Raw genomic sequence first — 24,722 nt, 5'->3', positions numbered from 1 at the left:
AAAAGCTGTTTAATTGGTAACAAATATTACCGGAGGGAGGATTAAACATGAATCCTCATCATATGTTGTACAATAAAACGTTGTCCATATCGGTACCAAATATTTAGATCTCGAAGGTTCTATGTCTTGGATCCTGGCATCACACATATGGCCTCCACGTGGCCCTTGGGTTCCACTGACCTTAACCCATGGATTTACGCTTAAAGGGGGAAGCCCACACATTAAACCTCGTGTAGAGAGACCTTACAGTGAAACTGCGCTGTGCCCCGGGTGACAAGCGAACAATTCCAGTGCATTCGAGGAGTTTGCTGTCAGTGGCCAAATCAGGTTGATGGCTTGTAAACTTTGTCAAAAATGTCTACTTTCGATGAGAGAAGAGCAACCGAGTTAGACCCTAAATATCATCTTTTGAAAGGTCCAAGTGTAAAACCGAGTCCCAAAATAATTTAGTGAAAGTTAATACCTTTTAGAAATCATGCATAAAAACCCCCCAAACTGCTGAAAAGCCTCTATGCATAGCGTAAAATCCGACCAAAGGCTCTATAATTAGTTAATTAAAAACTAATTAATACTAGTCAATGCCAGCTCTAAATGAATCGTTTCCATTGATGAACACCGCCCCAGACCTAAATAATATCGGGTAGAGCGATTGGGGGATTGATAATGTATGTAGATCTTCACATGCAGGGAACTTGGACTAATCATAATTGGAACTCACGGAATATACAAGCTGTGGGGTTTCTTTTTAAAAGATTCAACATTCTTTTAATAAACTGGTATAATGCCGTAGGCACGATGGGAAAGGGGTCCGTTGTTAAGGATCTGGACTCCTGTTTAGAAAAGTTGGTTTCCTCAAACAAGACACCAAACCCCCCCAGTATAATACTCATGGGGGATTTTAATTGTCATCTCTGTGATCATTTAAAACCATTCAACAGAGATTGGTCAAGATGCACTGTAGCAAAAGGGCCACATTTTGTTCATGTAACTGAGGGATGGGACTTAGAGAAATTAACAAAAAGGCACACCTGACCATACTATGGACCTTGCAGAGTTAGGTGAAAATGGAGACCTCAACCCAACATTCAGAGGCAGAGGTTGCCAGTCGTATATTGACTTCATTCTAGTCTCACCCCTCATAAAAAGAAATATTAGTAACATGGCCATAGATGCAAGCATCTTCAGTGACCATAACCCCTTGACCCTTGTACTAAAAGGTTTTGATTTTAAAAAATCTACAAGGAGATCAGATGTTATGGAAAAGGCAGTGGATCAGGGAAGGAGGATTAAGTGGGCAAAGATAGATGGAGATAGATTTTACAGAAACTTAATTACAGAGGGACTAAACGCCATAAATACATGTCTCGACCCCCAAGTGGAAGGAGCATTAGTGGTTAGCGCATTTGAAGAAATTGCGCGCCATGTGGATAGTCTATTAAAGACTTCTAAAGATAGTAAAGTTCCTTCCACTCTGCGTTGGTTTGACTCTGTTTGTACTAAGGCGCACAAACAACTTAATCTTAGTCTCCACTCTAAACCTAGAGATAAGCTTAAAATTGCACAATACAGAACTGAATATAAAAAAGCACTGAATGGTCGAAAAAAGAGTTTACAAATTCAAGCTTGGGAGGATCTGAGGGAGGCAGCAGAAAGGCGAGATACCTCGGGATTCTGGAAGGTTATTAATACCCCATGCTTTCAGGACCCAGGAGCACCTAAAATAATTAACACGATCTTACCTGAACAATGGCAGACCCATTTCCAGAGCCTCTATAATTATGCAGGGCACTCACTTCAGGGTGAAGGACCAAGGTTAATTTCAAATACAAAACTGGACTTTCGCCTGGAAGAAGTGGAATTGGCAATAGTGGGACTCTGCAAGAATAAAGCACCTGGCCCTGATGGGATACCGCCCGACCTCTACCTGAGCAACAAAGATTTTTGGGCCCCACTGCTCACGATGGTTTTGAACGAGGCTGTGGTGGCAGGACGGCCTCGCTCTTGGTCAACAGCAACCATAGTCCCGATCTATAAAAAAGGGAATCGCGATGACCCCGAATGCTACCGCCCCATATCCCTCATAGACGTGACAGCTAAAGTACTGGGTCGTGTCATTTTACATCGTCTGCAGGAATGGGAGGAGGAGCATCAAGTCCTGACAGATGTTCAATATGGCTTCAGGAAGGGTAGATCCACCTCTGATCAATGCCTGAACCTGCATCCCCTGACAGCAAAATACACCATCGCTAGCGGTGGGACCATATATATGGGGTTCATGGATCTCTCCGCGGCTTTTGACCGTGTAAATAGAGAAAAACTTTGGTCGTTATTGTTAAGTCTAGGAGTGGATCAACCCCTTGTAGACGTTCTAAAAACTCTACACTGGAATACGTCTGCAAGTGTGAGATATAACCAAGAGGGAAGTAAGACTGACCCCTTCTTATGCACCAGTGGAGTGAGGCAGGGCTGCATTTTAGCGCCCTTCCTGTTCTCTATATATATTAATCTCCTGGAGAAAGAACTGCTTAAATTACATGTGGACTCACCCCAAATTGGCCCATACCAGGCATTCCTGGCGGCGGACCCCAGCGCGCGCCAGCTACTTCTGTCGCCTTCCAGGCCCTTCGACTCACTCTCGTCAGCTGGCTCCGAATTAAACTCCTCAAATAACCAGCTCCAGCTGTCTGGACAACTGATTTCACTGGAAATAAGCTCCCCCATTCCCATTGTCCCCTGCTTCCCATGCAGGCCGCAGCCTCTGACAGGAAACGCGCTGGTGGGATCCTCCCTCGAGCTCCGGGGGTCTGTGGGAGCGACACCACTTACCAGCAGTGCGTTATAATAAACACACTATTAAAAGACTAAACACCAAAGACGTCAACTGGCCACATATCTTGAGATCCACCTTCTCACTGCATGTATTTTTAATCTACGGCACTCACAAGCTTTGTCTTGTAAAATCACACCTTTAATGGGGGCAGTGAGACTACAAGCCCCAGAATCCAAAGCGGCGCTGTTTGAAAAGCCAGGACAGGCCCAAGGGCGTTCGTGACACGGGGTCATCTGACAGCTGATGTCATAAGCAGAGACCACACTTAAAAAGTGAGAGGGCCCAAGGGCGTTCGTGACACGGGGTCATCTGACAGCTGTGATGTAATAAGCAGAGACCACACTTAAAAAGTGAGAGGGTTTCATCCACTGGATCCGCGTGACAATGCCAGCCCCAAGGGTGGCTTGACCTGCACTTAAAAACGAGTCGACATGCCATTGCCCAGTTTTCTCATAAGTGCGGCACGAGAAGCGTATGGAATCTAAAACAGAATGAAAGAACAGATGAGGGCATGCAGCCAGAAAAATTCAAAGTTGCGGAGAAACAGTTGACACTACACATTGTCAGGTATACCCACACGGGACGCGCCCCTTTGAATCTCACTGGCTAAGAGCAGAGATTGTTGGCGCAATTTCGCCGTTCTTTGGGTTTGGTTCTCACCGTTCTACTAACAGCTGCGGATGAGACAGCGAGAAACGCGAGTGCAGAAAAGTACAATTTTCATACAGAGGCTTTAAGTTGCTCGGGCCGTAAATCATGGCCATGCCATTTAACAACTAGAACGCGTGCTTACTTAGATAGCGACAGACTGCCAGGAAAGTGAAAGCTAATCCATCTTTAGCAGCGGGCCCCGAAATTAATGACATATGCACACAATTACACTAAAATCACCAGTCCATCAGCTCTTTGCCGGCCTGTGAGCAGTGGGAGGGCGGGGGCTGCCTGCGCATGCGCGCCACTCTTCAGTTTCGTTTCGTTTGGACGAGCGCGAGCCCGGAGAAGAGAAGTGCCGCATGAAGTCCCGGGTCCCAGGAGGGGGCCCGGGTGAAGACCAGCGGGAAGACTGCGGGGCTCCGCTTCTTGGTAGATTGGCAGAGGAGCTCGAGTGCTCTGTGGAGCTCCCTTGGCAGATGGTGCGAGCCCGAGTCCGACTCCAGTGAGGTAAGGGGGGGGGCTGTGTGCCTGCATGTGTGTACCTGCGTGTGCATGCGCGCACGTGTGTGTGTGTGTGTGCGCACGTGTGCCTGTGCGTCCAGGGGATGGGGCCTGGCTGTGTGCGCGCCGTGTTTGCATGCAAGCCAGGCGAAAGCAGGGGCTGTGTGTGCGTCTGCGCTCGCTCCCGCGGTGAAAACTGACAATGGGAAAGCGCGTGGCACACTGCTGTCCACATTCCCAAATACGGGTCACAATAGTTGTCGAAGCTGACTGCAATCAATGCTTACGCATTGAATGCAGGTCGTGCTTCGACCTAAAAAAAGAAAATATTTGCACTAGATACAGAATGTTTTAGGATTAAGGGAAACAGAATGTAGACAAATATTAAGAGCTTAATTTGTAGTACTTGATTTTATAAAATGTATTGTTATGGTTTTAATTAAATGAAACAATGAACTTTCTTACTCTGTCTGCCAGGAAGGGCCAGCAGGGGTACCACACCTCTCAGAACTGGAATTAGGTAAATGCTGTTTCTGTAAACCAGGTGGAATGGAATGGAGAAGTGAGAATGTTAAAACCTATGAGCAGAGAAAAGGGTCCCCCGAAGACAAGTTTCTCCACAGTTGACACGCAGGGGGTGGACCTGGGCCTGCTGGTGAAGCAAGCACCGCCAGACAACTGCTGTTTTAATCTTGGCCTCTAGGTGGCAATAGCCGCCCGTGCTTAGAAATAAATAGGAGAGGAGATAGAGAGAGGGACTCGTGGCCTCGCCTCCCAAGAGTACGGCAGTGCATGCAACGCAGCAATTGAGTTAATAGAATGAAAGGACCAACAAGCATTGGCAAAGCCAATTCGTCTCGCTTTACAGCCAATAATTTACAGCGTGCACAGTGCGATTCCTAGATGGCCGTCCAGTGATGTATGAAACGTATTTCTAAATTGTAAGAAATTGCAGAAATACATTGTTAATTAGGAAACTAATTTGTAAAGGAGTTGAGTATCCTTTAAACTATATAATTATACAATAAACAGAGAGGGTGCTTCTATTTATTTATTTATTTACATGGTCAGTGAATCCACAGAGACACTGGCATCGTAAACACTATATAACACCTTAAAAACTCCTTGGCAAATTATATAGAAACATACAATGCATGAATAAGTAAACCTACCCTCGACCCCTCCTCAGGTACAAATAAAAGAATATTCATTCGAAATTTAAATGCACATAAGATTTATCTGAAGACATCCAGGGACATGCACAGTTAAAAAGATCCTTAGTGCAACCGGGGATGGCTTTTTCAAAAGAAGTGCAAAGTGGTTCCTAAAAGACAATTTTTAACCTAATCCAGATTGACCTTCTCACAATTTTACACATGACATAAAAAAGCTGTTTAATTGGTAACACATATTACCGGAGGGAGGATTAAACATGAATCCTCATCATATGTTGTACAATAAAACGTTGTCCATATCGGTACCAAATATTTAGATCTCGAAGATTCTATGTCTTGGATCCTGGCATCACACATATGGCCTCCACGTGGCCCTTGGGTTCCACTGACCTTAACCCATGGATTTACGCTTAAAGGGGGAAGCCCACACATTAAACCTCGTGTAGAGAGACCTTACAGTGAAACTGCGCTGTGCCCCGGGTGACAAGCGAACAATTCCAGTGCATTCGAGGAGTTTGCTGTCAGTGGCCAAATCAGGTTGATGGCTTGTAAACTTTGTCAAAAATGTCTACTTTCGATGAGAGAAGAGCAACCGAGTTAGACCCTAAATATCATCTTTTGAAAGGTCCAAGTGTAAAACCGAGTCCCAAAATAATTTAGTGAAAGTTAATACCTTTTAGAAATCATGCATAAAAACCCCCCAAACTGCTGAAAAGCCTCTATGCATAGCGTAAAATCCGACCAAAGGCTCTATAATTAGTTAATTAAAAACTAATTAATACTAGTCAATGCCAGCTCTAAATGAATCGTTTCCATTGATGAACACCGCCCCAGACCTAAATAATATCGGGTAGAGCGATTGGGGGATTGATAATGTATGTAGATCTTCACATGCAGGGAACTTGGACTAATCATAATTGGAACTCACGGAATATACAAGCTGTGGGGTTTCTTTTTAAAAGATTCAACATTCTTTTAATAAACTGGTATAATGCCGTAGGCACGATGGGAAAGGGGTCCGTTGTTAAGGATCTGGACTCCTGTTTAGAAAAGTTGGTTTCCTCAAACAAGACACCAAACCCCCCCAGTATAATACTCATGGGGGATTTTAATTGTCATCTCTGTGATCATTTAAAACCATTCAACAGAGATTGGTCAAGATGCACTGTAGCAAAAGGGCCACATTTTGTTCATGTAACTGAGGGATGGGACTTAGAGAAATTAACAAAAAGGCACACCTGGACCATACTATGGACCTTGCAGAGTTAGGTGAAAATGGAGACCTCAACCCAACATTCAGAGGCAGAGGTTGCCAGTCGTATATTGACTTCATTCTAGTCTCACCCCTCATAAAAAGAAATATTAGTAACATGGCCATAGATGCAAGCATCTTCAGTGACCATAACCCCTTGACCCTTGTACTAAAAGGTTTTGATTTTAAAAAATCTACAAGGAGATCAGATGTTATGGAAAAGGCAGTGGATCAGGGAAGGAGGATTAAGTGGGCAAAGATAGATGGAGATAGATTTTACAGAAACTTAATTACAGAGGGACTAAACGCCATAAATACATGTCTCGACCCCCAAGTGGAAGGAGCATTAGTGGTTAGCGCATTTGAAGAAATTGCGCGCCATGTGGATAGTCTATTAAAGACTTCTAAAGATAGTAAAGTTCCTTCCACTCTGCGTTGGTTTGACTCTGTTTGTACTAAGGCGCACAAACAACTTAATCTTAGTCTCCACTCTAAACCTAGAGATAAGCTTAAAATTGCACAATACAGAACTGAATATAAAAAAGCACTGAATGGTCGAAAAAAGAGTTTACAAATTCAAGCTTGGGAGGATCTGAGGGAGGCAGCAGAAAGGCGAGATACCTCGGGATTCTGGAAGGTTATTAATACCCCATGCTTTCAGGACCCAGGAGCACCTAAAATAATTAACACGATCTTACCTGAACAATGGCAGACCCATTTCCAGAGCCTCTATAATTATGCAGGGCACTCACTTCAGGGTGAAGGACCAAGGTTAATTTCAAATACAAAACTGGACTTTCGCCTGGAAGAAGTGGAATTGGCAATAGTGGGACTCTGCAAGAATAAAGCACCTGGCCCTGATGGGATACCGCCCGACCTCTACCTGAGCAACAAAGATTTTTGGGCCCCACTGCTCACGATGGTTTTGAACGAGGCTGTGGTGGCAGGACGGCCTCGCTCTTGGTCAACAGCAACCATAGTCCCGATCTATAAAAAAGGGAATCGCGATGACCCCGAATGCTACCGCCCCATATCCCTCATAGACGTGACAGCTAAAGTACTGGGTCGTGTCATTTTACATCGTCTGCAGGAATGGGAGGAGGAGCATCAAGTCCTGACAGATGTTCAATATGGCTTCAGGAAGGGTAGATCCACCTCTGATCAATGCCTGAACCTGCATCCCCTGACAGCAAAATACACCATCGCTAGCGGTGGGACCATATATATGGGGTTCATGGATCTCTCCGCGGCTTTTGACCGTGTAAATAGAGAAAAACTTTGGTCGTTATTGTTAAGTCTAGGAGTGGATCAACCCCTTGTAGACGTTCTAAAAACTCTACACTGGAATACGTCTGCAAGTGTGAGATATAACCAAGAGGGAAGTAGGACTGACCCCTTCTTATGCACCAGTGGAGTGAGGCAGGGCTGCATTTTAGCGCCCTTCCTGTTCTCTATATATATTAATCTCCTGGAGAAAGAACTGCTTAAATTACATGTGGACTCACCCCAAATTGGCCATCGAGCGGTGCCGGTATTACTTTATGCCGATGACGCGGTATTGTTAGCCAGAACTCCATTGGGATTACAGAAGCTGATTGATGGTTTTGTCGAATTTATGGCCGGACTTGATTTATCGACAAATTTGGAAAAATCATACATCATGTCAACAGGTGCAAAAGACAAAGGGAAATTTACCTACAAAATTGGGTCACACAAGATTGGCCAGGTTAAGATCTTTTCATATCTTGATGTGCTGTTTGACGATCAACTGAATTTTAACCCCCTGGTGGAGAAACACGCATCAAAGCTGGCGGCGTCAACAGGGGCCATCATGGGGTACGGGAGAAGACTGGGCAGATGGTCCCCAGAGCAAATTTTGAACTTGTACAGATCAATTTGTTGTGCCAAGGTCACATACGGAGCAGAAGTATGGGGTTTTGTAGATAAAAAGTTACAACAGATCCAGGTAGAAGAAAACAAATTCCTCAGAAGAATCTTGAAACTGCCACAGAGCACTCCGGCCTATATTATTCACGAGGAGGTTGGAGAACCTCACATTGAAGACCGGATTAAAATAAAACCTCTCCTTGCCTGGGTTAAAATCTGGACTAATCCAGAAGCGGCCCTTACAAGACAAATTATAAAAGACTGTCTGAAACGTAACAAAGGGGGTCACATACCCTGGCTAAAGTATATAAAGGACACTCTGGAGGTAATTGGCTGTACAGAACAAAACCATGGTTAAATAACTTTTTTCAGACTGGTCCCTTACGACTAGGGCTGAGATGGAAAGACATAAACCCACTGTTTTATCCTATTGTCAGCTAACAGCGAAGCAAGGAATGGAACCATATTTGAGGGTCATGCACAATGCTCAGGATCGTTACCATATGACCCGATTTAGACTAAATATGCTTCACCATTTACTTGCGGTCCCTTCTGGGTTCACTTTTACAGTGGAGGCGAAGGGTACCTGCGGCTGCGACACTAGGTCTCCGCAGGATACCCTTCACTTTGTTTTGTTATGTCCCCTTTATTCCGCCCCAAGACGTAAATTTTTAGTAGGATCCTGAAAGAAACAAAACTCAGACAAGCAAAAAAGGCTCTGAGATTCCTGCAGGAAGCCGCAGATGCCCATACGTTGCTTTGCATTACAAGTTTTATCCGGGTTGCATTACGGTTAAGGAACACTAGAGAAATAAATGATTTTAATGCTTCCTAAATCATGTAATGTAAATTCCTCTTTTCCCTATCTTTATGAAATGCGTTTTTAGCCAAATTTTAACTTTTAAAAAAAAAAAAATGTTTTTATATGTGTGTTTATTGTGTATGTGCTTTTATGGTGTCTTTCTAAGTGCCGAATAAAGATTTATAATTGAATTGAAATTGATAATAACTTTTAGAAATCATGCATAAAAACTCCCCAAACTGCTGAAAAGCCTCTATGCATAGCGTAAAATCCGACCAAAGGCTCTATAATTAGTTAATTAAAAACTAATTAATACTAGTCAATGCCAGCTCTAAATGAATCGTTTCCATTGATGAACACCGCCCCACACCTAAATAATAATTCTGGAGTGATGATTCAATGCCGGAGTAACGTTTTAGGGCAGCTATTCAATCGCGTAACGAAACTTGACGGCCCCCCGCAAAGTGCATGGAGGGGCCCTCCAGACTCAGGGTACTGTGCTGAGCAGGCCCCCTGGAGCTGGGGGCCCCCCACACTGAGGGGGCAGCGGGGGCCTCTGTTACGCAACTGCGGTGATTGCATGAGCTTCTGTCCCAGAGTAGACTGTTGGCAGGATTTTTAAAGACTTTTGCGAATATTCTCATGAACGTGTGATAACCATCGCAAATTTAGCTTAACGTAATTTTGCATTTTTCAATCTATCGTGGGAAAATAACGCTGTGTCAACGTAGTATTCTTAACCTGGCAGCACCATGCGATAGTCACATAACAACATGTCAAATGAACGCTTTAAACCCAACGCAGGGCCGCAAAAAAGCGAAACACCAACACGAAAAAAGCTACGATGATGCAAATCGCAATACAAAAATCAGCGAAAACCAGCCACAGGCCTGCAATCCCCACGCGACATGCGGGAAAATGCAACTTAAATGTCGGGAAGAAAAAAACATACAAAAGCCAAACAACAGCGAAGCACCAATGGAGTCAGCCGAAGCAAGTGCAGAGGACAACCAGAACTCCACAAGTCCCCCGGAGGACCAGACTGGGACCTCAGCGTCAGGAAAGGGCACAGACAAGACGTAGAGGAAGTTCAGCCCTCAAGAAAAGAGGATCCTGCTAACGGAGGTGACAGAACACCATCAACTACTGTTCATCACCTCCACTGTCTCAGTGGCAACTAAAAATGGAATATGGCAGTCCATCGTGGACAAGGTGAATGCAGTCGGAGTGCTGGAGAGGACAATGGAAGAGGTCAAGAGGCACTGGAATGATGTCAAGTGAAAAACCAAGCAGAAACTTGCAAACAACCGGAAGGCAGCATGTCAGACTGGAGGTGGCAGTCCAGGGCCACAGGAGGAGCTGGACGATATGGAGGAAATGGTGTCCACTGTCATCAGTGGGGAGACGGTGGCAGGAGTTGGGGGACCGGACACAACAGCAACAGGGTGAGTAACGACCAGGGACTGGGGGATGGGGAGAGACGGGCACAATGGCACACATGCACAAGTAAGCATAGCACATCGATAGACAAACCATGCCCAGACCCCCAACTTCCACCAAGATACCAATGCACCCAAGATTGCAACATCCCAGCACTGTATAAGCACAGAAGTCAGAGGCAATCAGGGGTAGCCAAATCAGAGCTGCAGGGGCGACTCCCTTAAATTGCCGCACACACATCACAAGCAGAGCACATCAACATTGACAACGATGGGGCTCAATCCGCAGCACGTGCACAACAGAACAGGGGACACAACGGGTGGCGCTTTTGTGCAGAAAATGGCCAATCACATATGGCATCGCAGAGAAATGTGAGTTGACAATGTACAAGTACATACACACATCCGTGAGGTAGTTGAAATGTCCACTGTCCCACACCACATAGGCAGCACCCCACAGTCACAATGTACACTGTCATTCAGTCTGCATGTAGACATCTACAAAGCGTCAACATACATGTGAACACAATGTGAAACTGCATCTCCCCTTGAAATTGTAGAGGGAAAGTCAACACCTCCTGCAGAGCAGTCCCAACCACTCTTCTCTGTTGACGAAGAGGACCACCACACCTTCAACTCCGTCGCCCTCCAACAGCTTGTTGAGAGCCTCCACAGCCCCCCTCTAGGAGCAGGGCAGCCCAGCTGCTACGAAGAGAACCCACCCTGTTGGACAGGCCACATGACGGGCCGCTCTCCCCCCGGCTCGACCAGGCCCGAGCCCAGTCACGCAAGCACCACACACCACCATTGCCCGTCCTACGTCCCCTCAGGGACACCTGCCCTCGAACATGGTAACCTCGTGGGTCCGATCCACTGCCGACCCATGCGCCCAGCCTGGGCCGCCATCTTGGACACTTCGCCACGAGGCCGCCTGGCCCCCGATCGACCTCAACCCTGGGCCTAGCCCGGCCTCAGACATTCCGGCACCACCCTCCACCCAGAAGGTGAGCGAGCTACTTGGCAAGTCAATGGGAGAAAGAGGTGTCGATGGCTCTCCCCCGGCCAGTGCCGCTCGCCCATCGCCTCCCCGGGCGCTGGCTCCACCCCCCTGCTGGGTGTCTGGACTCCCTCATCCCGGACCTCCCGACCTCCAAGTGCGAGGGTCCGGACATCAAAGCCCGCCAGCCCTATAACTGGGGCAGCTCCAGAGCAGGAAGGCAGTTGTATCTTGGAGTCGAGAGACGAAAGAAGAACTCATCCTGGACGGACTACTGGCGCTGCCGTAGCTCTGTCCTGTGCACCATCGTCCTGCCTGTTGGCGCTGCCACAGCCGTCGTAACCTTCTTCCATTCACCGTCGTCCGGATCTGCTGGCGAGGCCGCGGACCGTTGTAACCGTCATCTGCATCGGGACCTGCTTGGCTTCTCCACGGCCCGTCGACCATCCTTCATCCATCTCGGGACCTGCTTGGCTCCTCCACGGCCCGATCAGCAACCACGCCGAGCTCGAGGATTGAGAGCTATTGAACTCATTGGTAACTAAGACTGTCCCGCTACCCTTTTCCTCAACCAGAGATCAGAACCGAGGGGACCCCTGAGTCCAGACCTCCTTGTATTATATCAACGTAACCTAAGAATTGCATATAAAGTCTCGTTAACCTTCAATCTTGTGTGGTGTCCGTCTGTGGGGGGGAAGTTACTTATCTGTACAGTCGTTGGAGACGGCTCTCCCTGGAGACCTCTCCCCGTAATCTCGGCCGACCCTCCCGGTCCGTCTAACATTGGTGGCCAGCGGCGCGATCCGAATCACCGCATAACGTACAGAGAGTAGCTCACCCCACAACGAACAACAATGTCGACTAAAGAGAGCGGATCAACTGAGAAGTTCCAAATGGAAAAACTAGAGGAATACAGCCATCGTGAACTAAAGCAGTTCTGCATCGAACTAGGTATCGCTACCACCGGACTAAGCACCAAAGATGATTTCAAGCATGCCCTAGAATCTTGGGCAGAGACCGGGGATGTCGAAGCCCCTGAACAAAGCACCGCGAAAAATGCCAACACGGCCCCTGAGGGCCAAAGAACCAGTCTTTCGCAAGACGAGATCCAAGAAAGAGAAAAAGCCCGACTACACGAACTCGAAATGGCCCGACTCAAGATGGACATAGAACTCAAATTGGCCGAGCAAAAAATAAACTTAGAGCACCTTCGCCTCCGAGAAGAAAGAGAGGAGAAACAGAGGCAAAGGGAGCTCGAGGAAAAAAGACTAACGTACGAGCACGAACGGAACCTAGCCGAGATCAACCTGCGCAAACAAAATAAAGAGTTAGGGGTGCCCGACAGACCGTCCACCCCAGGGACCACGGAGAAAAAAGTGCACATCCCCAAGGATGTGGTCCGAGAATATTTTCGAGAAGACGACATCCAGCAATGGTTTAAGGCCTATGAAATCGCGATGACTGCGCACCGGATCGATAGAGCCGACTGGGGAGCCGGCTTATGGGGCAAATTCCTCAATGAGGGCCGCGATACTCTGTTACAGCTCCCAGACCACCAGATGACCTCCTACGACCATATGAAGGCGGCCCTCCTCACCCGCTATGGCCTCACGCCCGAGATGTACCGTCAGAGGTTCCGAGACTGCACACGCATTCCAGGTACAACTTGGGTGGACTATGTAACGTACTTTAGCCGAGCCTTCGAAGGCTGGATCAGAGGGAACAACGTCACGACCTACGAGCAGCTGTTCAATCTGATGGTATGGGAGCATCTGTCCAACAATTGCTTCATTGAACTACGCCAACACCTCCTCGACAGCAAGTTAACCGATCCCCGGCAGCTCGCAGCCGAAGCTGACCGGTGGGAGATCACCAGAGTGGGCCGGAATGGGTCCTACGAGCAGAACAGGAACAACAATGGTCACCACCGATCCAGAGGAGGAGGAGGGGGCCAAGGACGAGGAAGAGACAACACTCCGGCCGCCCCCACTACCAGCACCACCCCCCCGGCCAACCGGGGCAGCACCCCGGCGCGACCGGGATACAGAGCCAATGTTACCTGTCACCGATGCCAACGAGTCGGCCACTATGCAAACGACCCAAGCTGCCCGCAGTATCAGAGTCCAAGACCCCGCCAGGTGGCCGCCGCGGCACTAGGGGAAGAACAGATCTCCGAGGAACAAGAAACAGACGAGCAAGAGTATCAAGAGTGGGAGCCAGCCGCCATGACTCTCGCGTGCTTAGGGGGAAGAGACATGGTCCCGCGGGTCCCCCTACCCGCTAACACCCAGAAGTACAGCCAATGGGTGAGCATCAATGGACAACGGGCCGAAGCCCTTCGAGACACCGGGGCCAGTGTGACAGCCGTCCGCTGTCATCTGGTGACCCCAGAACAATATCTACCGAACATTCTCTGCCCTGTGCGATCAGCCGACAACTCGGAGAGTCTGTGTCGGATGGCCTGCGTCCCCTTTGAGTGGGGAGGGGTCTCCGGCATGTTGAAAGTAACGGTCCGAGACGACGCCCCCGTGGACTGCCTCCTCGGAAATGACCTGGAAAGCTCCCCGTGGGCAGCCGTGGAGCGAAAAGAACACTTGGGGATGTTGGGCGTCCCAGACTGGGCGTGCGTCACCACCCGGTCCATGGCCGCCCGTGCCAACCATCACCCGGAAGAACCAGAATGGCCGGCGCCTCCGCCTCCGGTCGCCCCCACCGAGACCCCCGACCATGGCATCCCCCTCGAACTTGCTCAACCTTCCGACCTTGCTAATCTTGACCAGTGGGCTCAAGAAGGGGGACCCACACAAGAAGAATTTCGCCAGGAGCAGAAGACCTGTCCCTCCCTTGAGGGACTCCGACAACAAGCGCTCGCCCAAAGCGCAGGGGATACCTCCGGAACTCATTGGGTCTACTGGGACAATGACCTATTGTACAGCGAGCAACGAATCGCCGAGCTGGGGGCCAACCGAGTACTAGTGGTGCCCCTCCGCTTTAGAGACTTCCTGCTAAATCTGGCCCACGATGTCCCCCTGGCAGGGCACCTGGGACAAGATAAAACTTACAGCCGCCTAGTGACCCACTTCTTCTGGCCAAAAATGAGAAACGATGTGCACCAGCATTGCCGATCTTGCCCCACGTGCCAAGCCAGTGGGAAGAGCGGCCGCAAATTAAAGGCCCCCCTGCAACCCTTTCCAGTAGTCACGACCCCATTTGAGAGGGTCGGAATAGACATTGTGGGACCCCTAGACCCGCGTACAAGACAAGGCCATCGCTTCATCCTAGTGCTAGTGGACCACGCCACCCGCTACCCTGAGGCTGTTCCTCTCCGGACCGTGACAGCCCCAGTGGTCGGCCGGGCCCTGATGGGGATCTTCTCCCGTGTGGGGTTCCCCCGAGAAGTCGTCAGTGACAGAGGCACGAACTTTATTTCCAAATATATGAAGTCCCTCTGGCAACAGTGTGGGGTCACCTACCGCTTCACGACCCCCTATCACCCCCAAGGAAACGGACTTGTTGAGCGGTTCAATCGCACACTAAAAGGGATGATCGGGGGATTGGAAGAACCCCTCCGTCGCCAGTGGGACGTGCTGCTGCCGTGCCTCCTCTTCGCCTACCGGGAGGTCCCACAGAAGTCCCTAGGCTTCAGCCCATTCGAGCTACTCTATGGGCACCCAGTACGGGGGCCACTCAGCCTGATCAAAGAAGGCTGGGAGATGCCTCCAGCCAAGAGTCCTCCAGATGTCTTCCGGTACCTCCTCACCCTCCGCAACCAGTCCAGGCGGTTCAGAGACCTAGCAAAAGCCAACCTAGAGGCCAGTCAAGAGGACATGAAGAAATGGTATGACCAGAACGCCTCATCTATTGAATTCGAGCCGGGGCAACAGGTCTGGGTAATGTCCCCCACAGAACCGTGCGCTCTCCAAGACAAATGGACGGGACCCTTCAAGGTAATCGAGCGCAAGGGTCCTGCCACCTATCTGATCGATATGGAGTCCGCCCGGAACCCGCTCCGAGTCCTCCACACCAACAGACTGAAACCCCACTTTGCACGAACAGAACTCAGCCTCTTGATGGCCACAGACAATGGGGTTGAAGACGACTCCGAGCCTCTCCCTGACCTCTTGCGGACCCAGGAGCAAGACGGCTCCGTGGATGGGGTCCGACTCTCGGAGACCCTCACCCAAGAACAACGCCAAGAGTGCCAAGCTCTCCTATCACGATTTGCCAGTCTGTTCTCCCTCACCCCAGGTGTCACTTCCTGGTGTGTGCACGATGTGGACACCGGAGACAGCCCTCCTATCCGCCACTGGGCCTACCGCGTACCTGATCGGGTACGGGCCTACATCCAGGCGGAAGTGGCTAAGATGCTCACGCTCGGGGTCATCGAGCCCTCAGACAGTCCATGGGCCAGCCCGGTCGTACTGGTCCCCAAAGCAGCCGCCCCCGGAACCACACCCGAACTCCGGTTCTGTGTCGACTACCGGGGCCTGAATGAAGTCACCAGAACGGACGCACACCCAATCCCCCGGGCAGATGAACTGGTCGACCGAATGGGCGCTGCCCGCTACCTCAGCATCTTCGACCTAACGGCAGGCTATTGGCAGATCGGCCTCACACCCCGAGCACAAGAACGTTCTGCCTTCTCCACCCCCGATGGCCACTATCGTTTTACGGTCATGCCCTTCGGCATGAAAAATGCTCCAGCGACTTTCCAACGGCTCGTCAATCAGGTCCTGGCGGGGCTCGAAGAGTTCAGCGCCGCCTACCTGGACGACATCGCTGTGTACAGCCACCATTGGACCGAGCACCTCCACCACCTCCAAGCAGTGCTGCAAGCCCTTCAGCGAGCTGGCCTCACGATCAAGGCCAGCAAATGTCAAATTGGACAAGGGTCGGTGACCTACCTCGGACACCAGGTGGGAAGCGGCCTAGTGGCCCCCTTACAGCTAAAAATTGCCGCCATCCAGAACTGGCAACCCCCGATCACTCAAACTGAGGTGCGAGCCTTCCTGGGCCTCACGGGCTACTACCGAAGGTTCGTGAAAGACTATGGTACCATCGTGGGGCCTCTCACCGAACTCACGTCAAAAAAATCAGCCCAAGAAGGTGAACTGGACCCCAGGGTGTCAAGCGGCATTCGAACAGTTAAAGGCCGCCATGTGTTCCGCTCCTGTGCTCCAGGCCCCCGACTACAGCCGGGAGTTCGTCGTCCAGACGGACGCCTCCGACCAGGGCATTGGGGCGGTCCTGTCCCAAGTGAACCCCGAAGGCCGTGATCAACCGGTGGCCTTCATCAGCCGGAGACTCCTACCACGGGAACAACGCTGGAGCACCATCGAGAGGGAAGCCTTCGCTGTGGTATGGGCCCTCAAGAAGCTCCGACCCTACCTTTTTGGCACCCACTTTCGGGTGCAGACTGACCACCGACCCCTGCAGTGGTTGATGCATATGCGGGGGGAAAACCCAAAACTGCTACGCTGGTCCATCTCCTTGCAAGGTATGGACTTCACCGTTGAACACCGGCCTGGGTCCGACCACGCCAACGCGGATGGCCTGTCCCGGTTTTTCCGCCTCGACGAAGAGAGTCCCCAAGAGGATGGGTAACTCTCTCCGCCTTCAGCTGGGGGGGACGCATGTTGGACAGGCCACATGACGGGCCGCTCTCCCCCCGGCTCGACCAGGCCCGAGCCCAGTCACGCAAGCACCACACACCACCATTGCCCGTCCTACGTCCCCTCAGGGACACCTGCCCTCGAACATGGTAACCTCGTGGGTCCGATCCACTGCCGACCCATGCGCCCAGCCTGGGCCGCCATCTTGGACACTTCGCCACGAGGCCGCCTGGCCCCCGATCGACCTCAACCCTGGGCCTAGCCCGGCCTCAGACATTCCGGCACCACCCTCCACCCAGAAGGTGAGCGAGCTACTTGGCAAGTCAATGGGAGAAAGAGGTGTCGATGGCTCTCCCCCGGCCAGTGCCGCTCGCCCATCGCCTCCCCGGGCGCTGGCTCCACCCCCCTGCTGGGTGTCTGGACTCCCTCATCCCGGACCTCCCGACCTCCAAGTGCGAGGGTCCGGACATCAAAGCCCGCCAGCCCTATAACTGGGGCAGCTCCAGAGCAGGAAGGCAGTTGTATCTTGGAGTCGAGAGACGAAAGAAGAACTCATCCTGGACGGACTACTGGCGCTGCCGTAGCTCTGTCCTGTGCACCATCGTCCTGCCTGTTGGCGCTGCCACAGCCGTCGTAACCTTCTTCCATTCACCGTCGTCCGGATCTGCTGGCGAGGCCGCGGACCGTTGTAACCGTCATCTGCATCGGGACCTGCTTGGCTTCTCCACGGCCCGTCGACCATCCTTCATCCATCTCGGGACCTGCTTGGCTCCTCCACGGCCCGATCAGCAACCACGCCGAGCTCGAGGATTGAGAGCTATTGAACTCATTGGTAACTAAGACTGTCCCGCTACCCTTTTCCTCAACCAGAGATCAGAACCGAGGGGACCCCTGAGTCCAGACCTCCTTGTATTATATCAACGTAACCTAAGAATTGCATATAAAGTCTCGTTAACCTTCAATCTTGTGTGGTGTCCGTCTGTGGGGGGGAAGTTACTTATCTGTACAGTCGTTGGAGACGGCTCTCCCTGGAGACCTCTCCCCGTAATCTCGGCCGACCCTCCCGGTCCGTCTAACACACCCCCTGCACAGTACACACAGCAGGCAGCACCCACCACCACGGCTTCCTCCCAGGACCCCCACAACAAACACATGGCCTTCCAACTCCGTGTGTTGGGGTGCCAGGGGAATCTGGCTGAACAGGTGCAGGTGGGGTTCGACCACATGGTAGACAAACTAGACGCCATACGTGGGTGTCTGAGTCCCATCAGGGACCACTCCTAGTCCCTAAAGGACATCCACAGTCCGCTCCATAACCTCCAATGAACCATGGCTGAAATCTCCAGAGTCCTGACTCAGAGACAAGAACGACTGTCCAGTCAAAGTGGCTCCAGCGAGCTCGCACAGGAGTTGGGACTCATACGGAGGCTTATGGAGGACAGGGAGCATAAGCGTGCGGAAACAGTGTCTGCCACGGCTGCACACCAGCGAGAGGTAGCTGCGTCACTCAAAGCCATAAAGACCCTCCTCATGGCATTGCTGCCACACGGCCTGGGGCTAATGCATGCTGCTGCTACCACTCCATCCACATCTCTGGCCCATGAGGTGTCAGTGCCACACAGAGTGCCGGACATTCCACCTCCGGCCCCAGCGGTGTCACTGCCACACAGTGCTGGAGACAGAACACCACCACCCACATGTGAGGCACCTGAAACAGCAGAGGACGAAGATGCGGATGTATCTGCCCTCGTGGTCAGAAGGAAGTGTTAGCATTCATCTCTGCCATGTGGCCTGTTTCTGCTTGGTTCAGCCCTCTGTATCATCCCCTTCCACTGTCCCCCAATGCACTTTGCGACACTCACCTTGGACCTCGACATGGACTGCCATATTCTGTTTGGTCACCAATGACACAGATATCAGACTACGAACTGAACTCCTCCTCTACTGATGAACTTGTCATTCCCTGAAGGACTCTGGCTGGTCCTCCACGGGCCAACGCTGCATGGTGGGGTTTGCATGGCCCTGTACTGCTACAACACTCCTTTGCATGTGCATTAAACATTCATGTTCACAAGGATGTGTCATGTCTATGATCTTGCAAGTGCTAAGGTATGGATGCATGTGGGGTCAATGAGTTCACCTTACGTCCTTGTTGCTCATGTTGTGGGACTTGGTTCACAGGGTGACACAGCGCTGATTGCGTTTCGGGTTGCACTGACACTAGAACGGAGACACACACACTAGTTACTTCCTTGTTCAGCCATGGACGGAAGCACACCCAGAACCCTGGGGTCATAGTTCACACCCCTACACTGGACTGGCAAATGCCAGGCAAACCCACTCCACTTACACTCACAGGGGAGGACGACAACGCTACATGTCCCAGGTCTTGCCTGCAGGGATCTGCTGCTCACAGGTCTAGTTGTCAGCATGCCACAGCCACTCCCTTACGGCTGGTTCACACCCACACCACACCCATTCTGCACCGGCATCACGGGACATGTGACCCTGCCAATAAAAAGGGCCAGGTGCACGTGCTGGACGCCATTTCCACTCTGTGACTGGGTGTCTCTGTGTGGGTATAATTTAACCATGAGGGCCTAAGGCCCTGCAACCTCACATTGGCCAGTGCCGGGGGTAACATGATGGCGTCCGCACCATGGGACTCAAACATATAGAGTCCATGGCTAGCTGTGCACAGATTTGATGGCAGCGGACACACCGCGGCAGGCACAGGCACACCGCCACAGGACGGTGTCTGGCGATGCAGTGAGATAGGGATTTATTTTGATCATATTAAAATATGTGTTTCCTCCACATTTATGAGAGCAAGAGTGGGATAAAGAGAGCGTGGGAGAGAGAGGGAGGGAGAAAGAAAGAGAGAAAGAGAGAGAGAGAGAAAGAGAGAGAGAGATACTTTTGGGTTGTTTGTAAGATGTAGGTTAAACTGAAAGCTCGAGCCAGGGGCCTGGCTTTGGTTCTGGCCCAGCTTGAGCTCCCGAACTATTTTATCCCATTTAAACAGCTGTTTGTTGCATAATGAACATGCCAACGACTTTCAGGACTCAGCTCATGAATGGACTTAGAGTCAATGGCAGTTTGTGTAAGGTTAAAGGGAGGGTATATTTAAGTGAAAATGTCAGTTTAAACAAAGTTTTAAACTAACATAGCTACTGAAATTCACCTGTTATAGTTCTCTCTAGTAACTAAACTATAACTTGCATCCCCCGCCCCATCCAAAGAGTTGTTTTCAGGGGTCATTAGGGGTGTTATCACTGCAGTCATTGAACATGTCATGAGCGATGCAACGTCAGGGTACAAGCTGAGCATGGCGAGGGTGTGTGTTATAATTACTTTAGGGCACAAGTCATAGTTACTTGAGATAATTATAACTGGTGGATTTCAGTGGTTAGTTAGTTTAAAAGGTACACAGTGAGGACACCCTTTCATATAGCACACTGACACCCTTTGGCGTTGAGTAGCGCTATATAAGAAACTCTAAATAAACAAAATGAATCATGTAATCAGGCACATGAAAGAATAGCCTGTTCCCACTCACAAAAATGGAGCACCCACTGAGTGAGTGCAGAGAGTAACTCTGAAATATCTTACTAATGAGTAACCTGAAATACCATATAAGGATCAGTAGTGCTTACCTGGGGCTTCGGGGCGCGATGAGCTGAGGGTTCCGGCTTGCCCACCGTTTCGCCTGCCACAAGAGCTTCTGTTGTCAAAGGAGTTACATAACGACTGTTAATGTAAGTGGGAGCAGTGACCCCCAACATTTCACTGGGCATCCAGACAAGATTTTCTCCACGGAAAGAAGCGCCTAGCTGAGGGGAGCCTGGAGCATTGCAGCGCTAGATTGGGAACAAACATTAGCCCTAGGAATGTTCTAATGTCACCCCAATGGGGCACGAGGGTGGAGGGGTTCTCCTGACCGCTTAGTGTTTTTAAGTGTGGTCACATGATTAATTTAAGAGCAGAGCTTTCCAAACATTGGGGATAAGCATGAGGTGTACATGACAGATTCACAGAAGCAGCAAACAACGCATGTACCTGCTACATCCCTCGGGTCTATGTTTCCTCCTCTGTGGGATGAGGGACCCTCAAACGTATTCCCTTGCGCCCACCAGGGGGTGCCCAGTGCCCGTTAGGTCAGACTAGTCCTGGTACAATGGGGAGGAGATGGCTCAATGGGTCAGAGGGACAAAGACCTGCACCAGTGTCACTCACACGACAAGGAGGCGCCATTGTAGAGGAAGAGCAGTAGAAAGAGAAGAGGGCTGCAGCGAAGACAGAAAAGACTAAGAGGCAAGGTGCAGGGGGAGGGCTAACATAAATACACTGTAACTTGTGAGCTAGCAAGATTGATACACTGTAACATGTGAGCTAGCAACCTTGATACACGGTAACATGTGTCCTAGAAAGATTGATACATTGTACTGTGTGTCCTAGCAAGCTTGATACAAGGTAACATGTGTCCTAGCAAGCGTCATTATCTGTAACGTGTGTCCTTGAACGCTTGATACATTGTACTGTGTGTCCCAGCAAGCTTGATGCACTGTTATATGTGTCCCAGCAGGTTTGATACAATGTAACATGTTCCCTAGCAAGCTTTATACATTGTACTGTGTGTCCTAGCAAACTTGATACACAGTAACACGTATCCTAGCAAGCTTGATACACGGTAGCATGTGAGCTAGCAAGCTTGATACACTGTAACATGTGAGCTAGCAACATTGATACATGGTAACATGTGTCCTAGCAAGCTTGATACACGGTAGCATGTGAGCTAGCAAGCTTGATACACTGTAACATGTGAGCTAGCAACCTTGATACACGGTAACATGTGTCCTAGAAAGATTGATACATTGTACTGTGTGACCTAGCAAGCTTGATACAAGGTAACATGTGTCCTAGCAAGCGTCATTATCTGTAACGTGTGTCCTTGAACGCTTGATACATTGTACTGTGTGTCCCAGCAAGCTTGATGCACTGTTATATGTGTCCCAGCAGGTTTGATACAATGTAACATGTTCCCTAGCAAGCTTTATACATTGTACTGTGTGTCCTAGCAAACTTGATACACAGTAACACGTGTCCTAGCAAGCTTGATACACGGTAGCATGTGTCCTAGCAAGCTTTATACATTGTACTGTATGTCCCAGCAAGCTTGATACAATGTAAAATGTGTCCTTGCACGCTTCATACATTGTAACTTGTAATCTTGCCATCTTGATGCACTGTAACATGTAATCTAGCCAGTTGGTACACTGTAACATGTCATCTAGAAAGCTTGGTGCACAGTAACATGTAATCTAGCAAGCTTGATACACTGTAACATGTGACCTAGCAAGCTTGATACATTGTACTGTGTGTCTAAGCAAGCTTGATGCACTGTAACATGTGTCCTGGCTAACATGTAATATAGCAAGCTTGGTACATTGTAACATGTAATCTAGCAAGCATCATACATTGTAACTTGAATTCACGGCACAAGGAACAGTGGCCTCCACTTCACGATGGATGATGGAAGCATGCTTGTAACTCATGTGCGGTGATACTAAGTGGGGGTCTTGGATGTCATGTATGGAATTCTGGGACGGGTGTGGATCTGGGTTCAAGCATGATCCTAGCAGGTAAGCAGAGAGATGTCGGAACATTGATGCACAAACGCATGGCTGGCCTGGTGACCGCGGCCACAAAGAGGGGTGAATGGCCCTATCGATCTGACAGGGGGCAGTGGTGGCCAGTATGGATCATATATATCAGTGATAAAGTGACCTCTAATGTGGTGAGGAGTGCAGGGAGAGAAGAGCTTCCGAAGGGGGGTCTCAGATAACGGAAGCCCCGCTTACCCATCCCTGGTCATGGGGAATGGAAAACCGCTGCCCGGAGTATGAATAGATAAAATGCATAACTAGAGACCTTTACCAAATAGTTACCTTCAACAAATTCCTTGTTTGCAGTCACAAGAGACGAACAAGGCGTTCGACGAAAGTCAATAATGAAACAAAGCACATTGCAAGGAAAACACTGCTCTTTTTGAGAAGACAGGACCCTGCCAGTGAGGAGTCTGGCAATGAAGGCCTTATGCAGTAATCTCCAGGGCTGGAGGGACAGCTGGCCCCACACCCTGCCAGTGAGGAGTCTGGCAATGAAGGCCTTATGCAGTAATCTCCAGGGCTGGAGGGACAGCTGGCCCCACACCCTGCCAGTGAGGAGTCTGGCCATGAAGGCCTTATGCAGTAATCTCCAGGGCTGGAGGGACAGCTGGCCCCAGACACTGCCAGTGAGGAGTTCGGCCATGAAGGCCTTATGCAGTAATCTCCAGGGCTGGAGGGACAGCTGGCCCCACACCCTGCCAGTGAGGAGTCTGGCCATGAAGGCCTTATGCAGTAATCTGCAGGGCTGGAGGGACAGCTGGCCCCACACCCTGCCAGTGAGGAGTCTGGCCATGAAGGCCTTATGCAGTAATCTGCAGGGCTGGAGGGACAGCTGGCCCCAGACACTGCCAGTGAGGAGTTCGGCCATGAAGGCCTTATGCAGTAATCTCCAGGGCTGGAGGGACAGCTGGCCCCACACCCTGCCAGTGAGGAGTCTGGCCATGAAGGCCTTATGCAGTAATCTCCAGGGCTGGAGGGACAGCTGGCCCCAGACCCTGCCAGGGCTGGCTGTACTGATGCCCAACAGTGTCTCTTTGAGCTGCTGCATCATTGATTTAAAAAACAAAATAACATTACAATTCATTAACTTGTCCCATTCCCCTCTCCTACACCCCCCAAATAAGGAGAGAGATGCGAGTCACACCGTGTGGAAATAAATATAACTCCATACATGGCATCCAAAGCATAATCAATCCTGTCTGTAACACGGGCACCCTATTGGCATGAGGCCAGGGTGTGTTTGTCGACGCCAGGCAGCCTCCAGTAAGAGCTGGTGCCAGGCCTGAGCTGGGTGCCCTGCTCTGAATGCCAGATCAATGCATTTTAAAAGGTACAGTTTGAAACATCATGTAAATATCCATGCACGCATGCATACGGGACGGGCCCGTGTGGTAGAGATCTGGTCTAGCGCTTTGATCTTCTTGTGGTAAGATTAGGAGCTAGCTGCATAGCGCCTTGACACGGGCTATCAGCGCTCACCTTCCTGTAGAAAGCGGAGGTTGCTGTACAGCGGGGCCTCCTCGGATGACGTCCCGCTGAAAGAGAAAGGAACAGAGTGGATTAGACGCGTAATCCTCCAGGGCGCGGAACAGGCGCCAGAGGGTGGTAGAGAGCTGCACTCGTTGTCGGCTGGATTTCAGCACAACAGAAGGAGCAGAAACAGTAGCCCAGACAACAAGCATTTGCAATGCAATAGGACGCGCACTAGGAAAGTTTGAGCTATTGGTATTGTAAATGACAAATTTGTTATTTATGTGTTAGCTTTGAAAATAGCGGAACTAATAGCTTTGTCATTTACAATGCCAATAGTTATACCTTTCACAAATGTGACACCTATAGCATTTGTAATGCAATATGTGTTGTATTTACGTGACTTAGATGTATTGATATTACAAATAACAATG

At 50.1% G+C, this 24,722-nt stretch overlaps 1 protein-coding gene across 1 annotated transcript in view; it reads right to left on the bottom strand.

The window, feature by feature from the left end:
• Nucleotides 1-24,722, bottom strand: part of SIT1 (signaling threshold regulating transmembrane adaptor 1) — a 90,365-nt gene that overhangs the window by 30,598 nt on the left and 35,045 nt on the right. The window contains exons 4-5 of the mRNA XM_086951081.1: nt 24,298-24,353; nt 20,806-20,873 (exon numbers count right to left, since the gene is read on the bottom strand). Coding sequence (XP_086807207.1) covers nt 20,806-20,873; nt 24,298-24,353 — 124 coding nt within the window. The remainder of the gene's footprint in view (nt 1-20,805; nt 20,874-24,297; nt 24,354-24,722) is intronic.

Source organism: Lissotriton vulgaris, unplaced genomic scaffold, assembly GCF_964263255.1.
Source record: "Lissotriton vulgaris unplaced genomic scaffold, aLisVul1.2 SCAFFOLD_977, whole genome shotgun sequence".
In the NCBI taxonomy this organism is placed as follows: Eukaryota; Metazoa; Chordata; class Amphibia; order Caudata; family Salamandridae; genus Lissotriton; species Lissotriton vulgaris.
This window is presented reverse-complemented; position numbering and strand designations above follow the sequence as displayed.